General features: G+C 37.0%; 1 protein-coding gene across 4 annotated transcripts in view; it reads right to left on the reverse strand.

The window, feature by feature from the left end:
- Positions 1 to 1,999: 1,999 nt before the first annotated feature.
- Positions 2,000 to 13,530, reverse strand: part of DCLK2 (doublecortin like kinase 2) — an 83,543-nt gene continuing 72,012 nt past the window's right edge. For 2 of the 4 annotated variants that reach the window (XR_008449660.1, XR_008449659.1), the window contains 7 exons: positions 13,238 to 13,371; positions 11,889 to 11,966; positions 10,441 to 10,537; positions 8,568 to 8,648; positions 8,218 to 8,334; positions 7,061 to 7,143; positions 3,271 to 3,409 (listed from right to left, as the gene is read on the reverse strand). Coding sequence is in view for 2 of the 4 variants with exons in the window: in XM_009568622.2 (XP_009566917.1) it covers positions 3,179 to 3,409; positions 8,218 to 8,334; positions 8,568 to 8,648; positions 10,441 to 10,537; positions 11,889 to 11,966; positions 13,238 to 13,371 (738 nt within the window). In the remaining 2 variants the exon portion in view is untranslated. Of the gene's footprint in view, positions 3,410 to 7,060; positions 7,144 to 8,217; positions 8,335 to 8,567; positions 8,649 to 10,440; positions 10,538 to 11,888; positions 11,967 to 13,237; positions 13,372 to 13,530 lie in introns of all 4 variants that reach the window. The other 2 variants (XM_009568622.2, XM_054065429.1) reach the window with 1 other exon arrangement.

Genomic DNA, 13,530 nt, shown 5'->3' on the forward strand with positions numbered 1-13,530 from the left:
GTGTGTCTAATAGCCCTGAGTTCTGCAGTCCACTTGCTAAACTCCTTGAGAAGGAAAGGTCTGTATTGCACAGGACAAGAAACTAAAACTAAAACCAGAGAGAAAACTTGGGGAGTCTGTGGAAGTCTTCGTGGTTTAATTATTCCTCACTTCAGAACGAAGTGGGCTTGCTTTGGACTCTACAAAGCAATGGGCAAAGTCCATGACCATAAACCCAAGACTCAGGAGAGCTTTACCGGCTTTAGCTGCCAAAAAAATAACATTTAGATCATAGCATACTCTATAATTACAGACATTAAATCACGTCCTGCCTCAGGTCTCCTCCCTGCCCTTAACCTGGCCTCTGCCTGCTGCTCTGAAAGGCCTTATCTGTCCCACTCTGTGGCTCTCAGTTGCAGCTCAAGGTCAGCCTTCTCCTGCACCAGCAACTCCTTCTCTCTGGACATCTTGGCCAGGGCGGGTGCTTGGTGAGAGGACTCCTGTCGCAGCTCCCCAGCCCACTGCTCACCAACTCCTGTGGCTGCTGGGAGACCTGTGAGTGGGACAGCGGACAGTGAGAGAACTTAGTTTTCTTTATTAATCAAGGCACGTAAATATTCTTAATGACCAGCTATAATCACGAGCCAATACTTGAGGGAAGTAACATAATCCTAAAACACCATCTACCATAATGTATTTTGACAATTATTTCAATTAATTTTATAAGTTCAGGAATGTGGGTGTTGTGCGTAAGGCTAAATTTTGTTGGAAATCTCAGCAAACATTGTGTTATGCTGGTTTACAGCAAGGGAGGATTCAGTTCTGGGATTTCAGATCTAGAACTGCAGGAATTGTCTCCAGTGGGATATGTGAACAACTACTCACAGTCAAAGGAGCTAAAATGACTGAGGGTGGGCTTTTAAAACTACTTTTTTTTTAATAAAAAAATAATTTTAAAACCATATAGGCATGGTAGGAGTTGTGCCATCACTGTTAAGTGTTAGAAAAAAATGGCATTTAATCAATATCTGTCAAAATGGTACATGAATTTCAGCTACTCTTATGAAACAAAAAAAAAAGTGACAGTCCTCTTTGAAATATTTATAACTTGAGTTTACAGTTTCTATAGTCATTTCTTTCCCTTTATAGCAGATAGCATAGTTCTGTTTTACAACTTCTGGTTTTGGCTTCTTCAAGCAACTGATTGTTGAAATGAAAATGTAGTAGATAACAAACCAAACATAATATCTGTAAGACTTCCGTAAGTGTTTTAATGTTAACCAACATGTCTTCATTTTTGTGTTAACTGTGATGCCCTGAGCTGCACAAATGTACCACCTATGCAGCCACAAATTTAATATCAGTGGAACTAAATTAAGGCACGGAGTAGCGATACAGCTTTCCTAAGGTCATGCCCAGAGTTAAGAACTTGCTCAGCTATCCCATATTTTTATAGGATTATGTTGGTCACATGATCATCTCTTCCAGCTGTCATGTTTATTTTTAAATAGGTTTTTTGGAATAGTCCATCAAGTGCCTCTGCTCTGTAAATCAAAATACTTCTCTAAGAATGTTTAGATGTAGATCAGCCACGAACTTAGGGACATGACTTCAGGGTATGTTATGTCTTTATTCTCTTCTTCCACGCAACAAAGGAGTAGTTTATAACTAGCAGCTGCTGAGAAGGCAAACTATCAGTCATCCTTTCTTTTACAGGTGCACGAGGTTTTGTGAAACACAAAAAAGATAGCTCTGCTAATCCAGTTGGCACTTTTTAATCCCTAATTGCCTTTTGAGAAGGGAAAACATGCATGTTCTGTCATGCTTACATATGACTATGGCTTTGATAGGGGTCAATGAACTTTAAAAGATTATGGGAGTCCCTCAGATTAGTTTTATGAAAACTCTGAGAGGCACCTAACTGTTCAGTCTCTCCAAAGAGAATAAGACGACATTTTCACTGACAAAATAACTGAGTTCTCAAAGAAATGAATGACACACTTTTTTTTTTTTTAATGAAGAAAGTTTATTGCAGGTCTTTCTTTTACAATTCTAGTAGAAAGTATAGCTAAGAAAGAAAATGAACTATGACCAATTTGTAAGAATGAGCAAAGTAAAAGAATAAGCTGAATACATACTATATTGAACTAAGCATTATGGTAAAGATAAAACCTCATCTATCTTGTGACTGTAGATTAAGGATAGCTGCTCCCCAATCCTTGTTTCCAGTGCCTGCACCAGGTGAACAGGGGGAATAGCACTGACAAACCTCTGATAGCTATTGATGGCAGCTATTTGTAGTAACTCCTCTATTAGCTCACCCTAGAACTAGGAACTGCTTCATTCATCCTAGCTTAGATAACGTGCAGCAGCCTGTCCGTTCACAGGTTGAAAGTAATTTTATCTAATAGGTAGTCTGATGCTGAAGGAAGCTGTGAATGGGACACTTGTGTTTGTTTAGGCTAGAAAATGGCTAGAACAAAAAGGCTTCCTTGACTCCAGTCTTCATTACAAATAAGTTGTCCAGTGCTCATGTTTACATCCCAAGTCACTTTATTTAAATTCACATTATATAAACACTAGCCTGCAGCCTACAAGTCAAGTAACAAACTTAGAGGGAAGAATGGTTGTTTTTCATCTTCTCCAATGTTTGGCTCATGATATTTTACAGTTAGTCCACTAAAAAAATTTTTGTGAAAATTTGCCTCTTCAAGTTTAGTAGAAACTTGGCTACAAATGGAGGCATTGTAACAGAAGGTGAATAGAAGGTTTTCTTCCTTTGTAATCTTCTCCCACTTTTCTGAGAACCCTCATCAGAAGAACAGAATGGGACCTGCCTGTAGAGGTGAGGCCAGGTACTGTTGTCTCACTGCTCATATAAAAATATGGTTAGCTACACCATAAGTTAGTCTATTTAGAGCCCAAGGCTGTGCGAAACGCAGTTTATTAAACTAACACGGACAACTTAAAAATCATCTAACATTGCCAGAATCTTTCCCCTACTGCTGTTCTCAAGACAAGGGCAAAGCGCACTCATAACGCACGTTCACTCACCCACTATTAGAAGATCAGTCTCCCATGACAAAGCCTGCCTTGGGCTCGCCACAGAAGAGCACACGCAAACTGAAAACAAACTGTCATGAGAAATGAACAGAAATTGTGGTGAGAGTGCAGGGAGCTTCAGTTGGATTTGGCTTCATCAGTGCTTTACACCAGGCTGATCCCCAGCAAACTCAGGAGACACTGAGGCAGGGAGCGTGGGGGATCTGAGTGGCTCAGAAGCAGCGGGGAAAAGGGTCTTGGACCCAGCCACATGAGGATCATCATCAGCTGCAGCAGTAGTTGCAGAAATTTTCTCCATTCCAGCTCTACCAGAGTCCTGACAGCGCTTGCTGCAGAAAATCTGATTCTCTTTATCTAGAGCTGTGTTCTAAAATCAAACAAGAATACCCGAGGAAAAGTATGAAAAGAGCAGTTAAATCAAATCCCTGTCTTAACTTAAGGGTTAAACCACTCTACAAGACATAAAGTGCATGCACTAGAGCCAGAAAAAAAATGGAGAAATAACATTAGAAAACATATATAATTAATTGTAGTGTGTTGTGGTTCTGACTTTGGAACCAAATGTAAGGAAAACTTCCAGACATATGTTTGTCGTGATGTTGTGAGTTTAAAATTTTGTCTTGCAAGTCTGAAGTGGAAAAAAAAAATGACATGAGTAGTTGTGATATAGCAGGAACTCCTTATACTATTAGCAAAAATTTATGTACTTGTGTTTTTTGCAGACACAAAGAATCACATGTTTAGTGAAAACTTAATTATACATTTTCTGTCACAAACCACATGGTACAGAGTGTATCTGATTGTGAAGATGACAGAAAAAAAAATGATTAGGTTTTCATCTTAAAGAAAAGGGTCTAGTTTTCTGCTTACTGTTGAGAATAGGCAAATGACCTCTCCTGAAGCTGACAGTGGCAAAAATACATAATTTCTGAATACCATGCTTAAAAAGTTTACTGGAGAGTAACAGGTTAGAATCAAAACTGAGAACTCTTAGCATGCAGTAGGTAGATTATCTGGAGTATGTGGTGTGCCTGTTGAAGCCAACAATTTTCTTACCCTCTGAACGATACAGTAAGTTATATTAAATGACAGTGTAATGTTTAATTGCTAGTGGAATGCCTGAAGTGATCAAGAGGGAAATCTAGAGGTTCCTGTGTCAAAAATATACGTAAAAACTGCTTTCTAATGCTTGAAGGGAGTGTAATCGGTCTTGTTTCACAGTTAAAAGACTGATACTGGTCATTACAAATCCATATACTTCTTGGCTTAACTATGTACTTTCTGGAAGAAAGTACTTTTCTTCAAGTACCAGCAGTAATACAGATTCAAGTTAATACATATTAATTGTATTCTTTGTAGTTGATCCAGTTATGTAGAATGGTGCAAAGTACACTTACTCTGGTCATGTACAGCTTGGGCTTTCTACGGTAATCCTCAAATGTGTGATACTCGAACTGAGAAGCAGAGCGCAAATGCATCTTTCACCACTGTGGCAGCCCCTGCATATATATGTGTAAGTATTATACAATGATGTTACATGGAATTTCATATTTTGAGCTGCAATGTGCTAATTGTAAAGTAAGGTCAAGTGCTCTCCCTTTTCTTTAGCAACTTCTTTTTTTTATTGATTGCTCAGAAGGACTTGCTCTACTAATGTGAAAATTTGTATGTATTTTAGTGGAGCTTGTCTAATACACTGTTCACTAAAATATGTAGTTCTAGATACAATTTTCTGACACCAGTTAAATTTAGCATGTGTTATTTTCAGATGTGGTTTATAGAGTCAGTCATCAAAGGCAGCAGAAATAAGGTACTATCTTATCCTCCTTTTTCCAAGGTACCCACTCACCCTCCTTTTCCCAAAAGTGGTGAAGACTTATTTCATTATAGGTTACCTGAATTAAAATCTCTCTTTTACCTGAGAGATTTTAGCAAAGACAGATGGACTAGTATCTCTGATTTCTCAAACAGAGGGCTTCTAGAATTTGCAGGTATTTGGATGTTGGGTTGTTCTGGAATCAATCTCACTCAGACTCTCTTGCTAAAAACAATTCCATTTTGTGTAACAATCTGGCTGTGTGCTGGGTCAGGGGAGGTAGCAAGCCAACTCATAATACTCCTTCTCGCCCCAAGCTCTTGCTGCCAGGCTTCATCAGACCAAAATACTGAGTATAAAAGTTCGCAAAAGAAAAGAGAAAGTATTTTGAATTTAGGGTGTTCCGTGGGTTGGATTTGTTTCCTTTCCCCCCAAGTCACAACATTACTCTACATGCATACAGGTACAAGGAGAAAATTCAATAATACACAATTGAATTCTCTGCTACTAACAATCAACTCTGCGAACAGAGCTTGCAAGGAAATGACTAGCTGAGCTGTACGAAGGCTTTTGAGATTAGCTATGACATGCAGTAGTTTTATTATTATCAATGTAGCTCTTTTGCTGACAGGACTGCATTTCCTCTTTTGCCTGCTGGAAGAAGAGTTGTGAATAAACACGTTTTTGCTGTTTCAGTGGTGGGATAAGTTACTTAAAAGGGAAATAAAATGTTTTCAGTTCACACTGACAGCAATTTTCTCCCATGCTGCCCTCACAGCAGCCTCTGATCATTGTCAGACCTTGCACAGAGCAACACATATCTACATTGTGCAATTTAGGATTTTTTTTTTAAAGATTGAAGAGGAGGTTTAACTAAAAACACTGCTAAGGATGGTTTTAATCAATTTAAGACTGATTACATTCCGACTAGCTCTGTGATACCATAAAGGCTGAAGTGACAAAATTTTACTTTTAAATGGAAACAATGCTTGTTTCAGTGGTGTTTTTTTTTTTTTTTTTGTTCTGTCTTCATAGGATTCCCATCTTTTTCTAATTGATTCTGGATACTTAGATACACACATGCACAAAATTACTCCGAGGTGAATAGACCAAGACATGCTTGAGGAAGTAAAAAAATAGCTAGTTATATCAGTGTTTGCTTAGAATATTTAAAAAAATGCTTCATGTAATACAGAAACCTTTTATGTAAGTGCTTAGAAGATCTTCCTTTGCTGGTTTTGTGTGATTGTAAAGCTCTTTCCACTTCAGACTGGCTGAGTTATTTCTCCTTTTTTTCTTGTTAAAAATGGAAAATCTATTTTTTTTGTGCAGCAAAATGAAGCATCGCCGTTAGTACGTACCATTGCCTTGGACCTACTCAGAGGAAAGCAATGCAGGCATTGGGAAAGGAGGAAAAAGGAAGGAAGCAAGGGACAGAAACTAGACTTACTTTAAGCAGAACTAACACAATTGCAACACAATTTAGATTTACAGAACATTTTTAAATTGACAAAAAAAAAGTCAGTAGTGAATTAACAGCAACATGCTTTTAGGGCAGGAAGTCTCCTGTGTAAGAACACTGAAGTAGGTATGTGCAGTTTTACTTATCTGCCACATGGTGGTATTATCTGCATTGGCCAGGTGACTATATTTGAATGAAGTGATGCTAAAAGGGATTCCATTAAATATGCAAGTAGACTGATATAGCAATGCACTGCAATACATGAGAATTACAATACTGTGCTTGTCTGATTCTGAATGTTTTTTTAAGCAATGAGTGCTAGTACAAATGAAGAACTTCTTAACATGAAAATAACTAAATTTCAATGCTCTAGACAAACCAGGGCAAGAATAACAAAACTGGGGACAAAACCCTCATTAGATTATGGTGTTTTGAACAAATTATTTTTCCCTTCAGCGATAAGTGAGAGCTGCATTCAGACAAATTATGCATTTACATCCTTCCATACCTGTTTGAAGGAAATAAGGCAGGAAAATGGAAAATGAAAAGTTTTAATAAGGTGTACTTTCCTGGCTGAAGGAATGTCAGTAGCTAACAGAATCAGAAAAAACTCACACCAATAAGAAGCCAGAAGCTACGCTGTGTCAGAGATCTGAGACAGGCTTAAGTGGCATGCAAGTTGGAGAGGGGCTAAGAGTTAGAATTAAAATTGCTCTTATTACATATAATGCATTTTATACCAGTTTTCAGCTTCAGGCTTATCCATAGTCTCAACAGTATAAAGAATGAAGCTCTGAAGTCCCTCTCAAACTGTCAAGTCAAACTGTCAAATGAAATGTAGACAACAGCATGAATCTGAAATCCACGTTCTGACTTCTCTCACTTCTATTTTTATGTTACTATTTTTCGACCTTTAAATCTTTGGCCTACTTAGTTCACATAAGTGTATTTGCAAAAGCATATATGTATGTAGAAACAATATTTGAACGTATTTACTTTCAGATGATTAAAACAATTCTTTGTTAACGTAAGTGGGCTAGACTTCAAGAGGCTAATAGTAACGGGTCGGGGTGGAAATAACTGTTATGTTACTACTATAGATAGTTTTATTTTTCTTTTAGTGACTGAAGATACTCTTGATGTGCACTGTTCATCCTTGCATTAGACAAGAATGGACCACAATAAGAACCGAAGGGTAGCTCAGTCTCTGCAGCAGTTGCATATTCTCTGCAAAAGTGACTGGTCGATTAGAAATGCAGTTCTGACTACCAATAACAATAAACTCCATTTCTTCTACCATGATTCACACTTCTGCCTTCTGGAATTACTGCTTATAAAAGTTCAACTAGAAGTCATCTCGGTTCCTTTGTTTGCTTTAAAGAAAGTTCCCCGTTGGGGAACAGGAAAAAAAACATAACAGGGGTTAGTTTGGGACAAAATTAATGTGGTAAACATTCAATACTATGAAGAAAGTTTCTGAAATGGAATCTGGTTTCCTGGCAAGCATAGTGTTCAACAACAGTATGCTTAAGACTAAGCAATAATTGGTCGGGCAGAGGGGCAGAGCATACTTAACTAACTAGGTGGTCAGTAGGATAAAAGTGTTACAATTTTACAATGAAAGGTTTTGAGTTGTTAATAAGCTTCATTTCAACATACAACTACTTAGTGTTTACATGTTTCTGTTTGAAAGCTTGTTTTTATGGCTTAGCTAGCACAGTGTGATAGAATTGGTTGCTCTCAAGCAATGACGAGACAATCAAAGCTATACATAAATAAAGACTAGAATTAGAAACTATTCTAGCTTTGCTTTTGCTATTCTTGCACCACACATTCCCACTGTTGGGAAAATACGCAAAGTATAATATCAATGTATAAAAAGGTTCATTTCTCTTACCATGATAACAGAAACCCCAGCAGATGTGTTATTTTGCTTGGGTAGGGTGTTATTAAAGTGCTGCTTCAGTTTACCTGTCACTTCAGCTTGCATATTATTCTCCTGGGACGCATCATCCTGTATAAGAATAAACACAGTATTCAAGTTAAGAAAAAACCAAAAGTATGTTTCAATGTAACGAAGTAAAAGAAAAATTTTCTATTATCCTTAGGTAATTCCTGCTTTTTAGTACAAAGTAAATGTTCAGACAGGTATTGCTGCTTCTGAAAGCTCACTTTAATGGTTAGATTTAAAGATTTAATATCAAATTTAATATCAAATTAAAGACAACTAAAATGTAATATACTCACTGACACCCAGGGATGGCTTAGGATCTGTGCTGCTGTATATCGGGCTTCAGCATTCACATGTAACATCAGGCTAATTAACTCCTTTGTTAAAAAAAAAAAGAAAAAAACAACAGCAGACTTTGAGTGGGGAAGGATACTACAATGGAAAACATTATTGCACCAAGTTCTCAGTGCAATTTTCCTGCTATGTACGTGAAAAGAAAAACCAGCTTACACTGACAGAAGAACCAGTGATATCAGTGTGACTTTAGTGGAATGAAAAATTTGCTCTTTAGGTAGAAGAGTACGCCGGACACAGCTTGTTTATTATCACCTTCCTTACTGTATTCATGTTTCACCAACTCTTTTGAAACCAAATGAAAAGTAAATGTTAAAAAAATCAGCTATAACTTTCCAGTTTGTTCTCTTTATACTCATGCAGATGAGATCCTCTATGGACAGTTTAAATGCACATAATAAAAGTATGTGAAGAAAACATATCAGAGGCAAGAAACTGCATCTGAAATTCAAGAAACTGCTGAAATAATTTGCAAACTATGTTCTCTTCAGTGTTGCTCCAGAACAGTATAGAAGATATTTAACTAATCTCATCAGCCTAAGGATCTCCTGGTACAGGAAAAAACAGATAGATAGAAAGAGGAAAAATGGTTCGTTCTACTAATTACATGGTTAATTAAAAAATTTTGGCCTTCATCATGTTTTAGAGGCACTAGAGCAGATGTCTTTATCTTTATCAAATGCTTTCATGGGTCTTCCTTTAAAGGTGCCTACAGATACGATAAACCTTAACAGGCCATTGATACAATAAGTCAGTAAAATAAATTTTTTTAAAAACCCAAACCAGACTTACTTAATTGTTTATTCATTCAAGTTCCTTCTTATGCAACAAACTAGTTTACTGGTGTAATTCCTGGTTCTATAAGCCTATTAAGACAAGTATTTACCTTCCTAAATGAACAACTTCATGTGCTTGGAGTCAAATCCTCTCTAGAAAAACTTTTTATAGCCCTCAAACTGTCAGTCTTCATATTCTTATCAGGAGTATTTAAAGGATATCATGCATCATCTCTGCTGTGGGAAATGGCATCTTCAAGCAGACAACAACATACTAAATTGAGAGGTTTCCTAACTAGCAAAGTTATTCACTCTGTGTAAGTCTGAAGTGAAAGGTCACATTTAGTACCAAGACTGATTGTTCAGAATGCATGCCTGGAAGAGTGTGAGATGACTGGAGCATGGGAAATGCTGGAAAATGGATAAACAGCCATTGGGAAATGCAACTTCTCATTCGCTAGATAACAAATAATCTCCACTTGCTACTTGGAGTCCTCAGATATCATTCAGAGGACATTACTTAATTAGATTGAGAAGAAGGGTTTAAAAGTTAGAACCTTTGTCCTACAGCCACAATCACTATAAAGGCAAATGGCAATGACAACACCAGAAATATTTAGCAATGGCAACTCAAGATGGCTGCACCTCTTGAAAAGTTCTAATAATTGGCTCAAGTAATATATAAGAGCAAATTATGTCAACTGCATTCAGTCCATGTCTTTCAAGAGATTCTTATTTTACAGCTGAAGCACTGAACCTGCTATAACAGTCCATCATTAATTAAACTGAGTAGCACGTGATGACATCCACTGAATGCAACTGGCATTTTGCTACGCTTACTCACTCAGAAAATAACATGATTGCCTGCAAACCCTGAGCTTTCATTAAGCACTGTTAAACTAACTAACAACAAGGGGACAGCAGTTGGAAGAGTGGGTAAGAGTCTGTTCTGAATCTTCTGTTCTGCCATTCCAACAGAGCACAGTCTTCTTAGTGGCTTGTCAGAAACACTGTTACAGGTTGGAAAACATATTAATACCTTTGCTGAATCAGTGATGTTATCCCAGTAGGGAGATGGAAATTCCAGCTTTCCAACAAGTATCTGATCAAAGAGGTCTTCCTGAAGGTTGTTCTCACTGTAGAACAGCAGTAATGAAAAAGATCATGAGAAATAAGTCAGCTTGTCATGCCAATTTTTAACTTGATTTGGGGATGGAACAGAAATTATGTTATATAAACTACTATAAATACATAAACTGCAAACATATAATGGCTACACAGGTGTTTGCCATAGTTATGCTATCAGGAGTGATGAAAACAGAGAAACTAGTTTACTGCGGTGAAAAGAACTTTCACTGGAATAGAGAATGCATAGCTAACGTACAGGAACAGTACGTTAACAGGAAGTAGTTAAAAAATAAGTCAATTGCCAGCCCAGTTCTAAAGGACCTGCTACAGAAAGCATGTGATGGGGAAGAAATGTAGTGAAATGAGCCCTTTCTGTTAATCTATCACAACAGCAGAATTTTCAAATTTTAAAGAAGAGATATGAAAAACACATTATACATTTAGTTTACTGAGTAGTGGCAAGCTACTGATATTGAAAGGATAAGTACTTTTGTATCAAAAACATAGGAAACACTGTGAAAATAGTTGGCATTTGTTTGTATGCTATATCTTTCAAAACATGTTTTTAGTTTTAAACATGAACTAACCACACTCAAAAACCAAATACCTAAACTAGTTGATAGTTTTTCCATTGAAAATTGTTTATATTGTATTCTTTTCAAAGTATTCGGTCTGGTGATTTTTAGTTAAAAACTAAGTATTTTGCAAAAAATTAACAGACCGTGCAGAAATAACTAGAAACTAGGAGGAGAATTCCCTATTAAAATGTGCCAATTCCTTCTCATTCCCTGGCAAAAAAAAATTGCTGAGGCACAAAGAATAACCATTTCATTTTAAGTAACTCATACATATTGTGACATTGAGTAGCAAGAATCATGCCTGCAAACTCTATCACTCATACGACACTTACCAAAACAATTCACAAGGTTAAAAATGTAACATAAGCAAATTCTTCCTTTCGCCTCAGCCTATCATTAACCTTCATGCTCAACACTACAAACCAGGAATCTGCTGTGTCCAAACAAAATCACTAGAGGGCAAAGTATACACGTTCATCTAACTGGGATACACATGGCAGACGAAAAGAAGCTATGCCTTCACACCACTATATCCATGCACACAGCAGTTAGCCAGTTGCTCCCTTATAAAAAATGTAAATAACATTGATCCCAAAACCTGACAAGAGGGACAAGTGAAAACATTTTTTTTTTTTAAAAAAAAAAGAAAAAAAGGTAAAGAAAATCTGTCAATATAATCAATTTTTTTTCCCCAGGATGCCTTCTTCAGGGAGACAGGTAAGACTTGCTCAGAAAGAATTTGGCTCTTTCTTTTTTCCCTTTGACATACAGTGACACTTACCTGCGAAAAGGTGGAAATCCACATAACAGTATGTATGTGATCACACCTGCAGCCCAAATATCCACCTTTAAGCCGTATCTAAGAAAACAAGACTGCGTTACTTGTGCTGAATGTAAAAAAAAAAAGTCATTCCAATCAAAAAACTGATTAAATTTACATGAATATATTGAGAATCTGTTCTAAGTTATTTGTTGATGATACAGACATGTATTTCGTATCTAAGCATTGTTTTACTTAACACGTGCTTTTTAATGGATTTTTTTTTTTCATAAGCCTCGAGGCTCTCCAGGGTCTTCTGAATATACTTAGATTCAATTTAGTATCAAGGTTTCCCAATCCAGCATCACTAATGATAAAAGACAAGGATGTACTTTCTCAGTCTCCATATTGAAGTAACTATCTCTAAGGTTATGCGTTGCTAAGCAACAAGAAAGATACCAATTCTCCAGTCTCTTGAGTGAGTAGCACAGGGAAAAAGAACTGCGCTTTTCTTTTAAAGCACAGAAATTAAAACACTAGAGGTCAAAAAGAGGTCTTTTTTCTTGTTCTTTTCTATCCAGTAGATTCAGCTTATCAAAGTCTAAAACACGCAGATGTGACTCTTTGACTTTTGAGCTCACTGCAGCTGTGAAATATTTCTCAATGTGACAAATGCACTGAACAATGCTTGAAACAATACAACAAACCTCCCTCCATTAGGAAGACCAAATTCAGAATGGTTGCAGCTCTGGCAAGAGTCAGCTAGCATCGAATGGAGGTCTAATAGGTCTAAAAGGACAATGTCTTATGAAAGTCTATTTTACAAAATTATTTTTTGTGGGTTTTTTTTCTGGTTTTGTTTTCTGGTTTTGGGTTTTGTTTTTTTGAAACCATCAGTTATTAAATAGCACATCACCCAAGCAAGATCACTTGAATTGACATGATCTAATTAGATCAGCTCCAAGAACAGATTTATGCTAGGTTACCTATGGAGTCTTTTCCAATATAAATTATTCCATTTCTAACATGAACACTGTTTTGCTTGTCCGTTTTTCTCCAAGCAGCTGCCACGGCTTCTACAATGGACTCTAAATAGTCAGGTGAGGCAGGGAACACAAACCAATAAATTCCAATACACCTGATCTGGGCCTAGCGAGATGGTAAGGAGGCAAAGGTTAATTCTTGGAGAGGAGTGAGCAAGAAACCTTACCTCTTTGAGGAACTGAATGATGTCTGTTTTCTCATAGGTGATTTGGTTACAAAAAGATGGAGGACCACCCTATTAGAGCATTCTAGTTCTTACAACACTTAAGAGTTACCTGCCAAAAATAACTGGATACAAGACTTGTGTCTTAGTCAGTGACCCTCACCCTGTCTCTGCAATGATTTCTGGAGCCACATATGTGGGTGTACCACAGACGGTATACAAAGGTCCTTCAACCACAGTTGCCAGTCCGAAGTCTCCTAGCTTCAAAGACTTGGTTCCATCTGGATATTCACACACCTAGAATCAGCAAAATAAATATGACAGAATGAGGAAGAGAACATCTACATTTTTTAAATCCTTTAATTTGTTTGTAAAATAATAATCATCACATCAAGAAGATAGGAAAAATAGGTAACTTCCACAGCCATGTAGGCAAAGAAGAGAAAAATGGTATGA

Source organism: Cuculus canorus, chromosome 4 (genome assembly GCF_017976375.1).
Source record: "Cuculus canorus isolate bCucCan1 chromosome 4, bCucCan1.pri, whole genome shotgun sequence".
In the NCBI taxonomy this organism is placed as follows: Eukaryota; Metazoa; Chordata; class Aves; order Cuculiformes; family Cuculidae; genus Cuculus; species Cuculus canorus.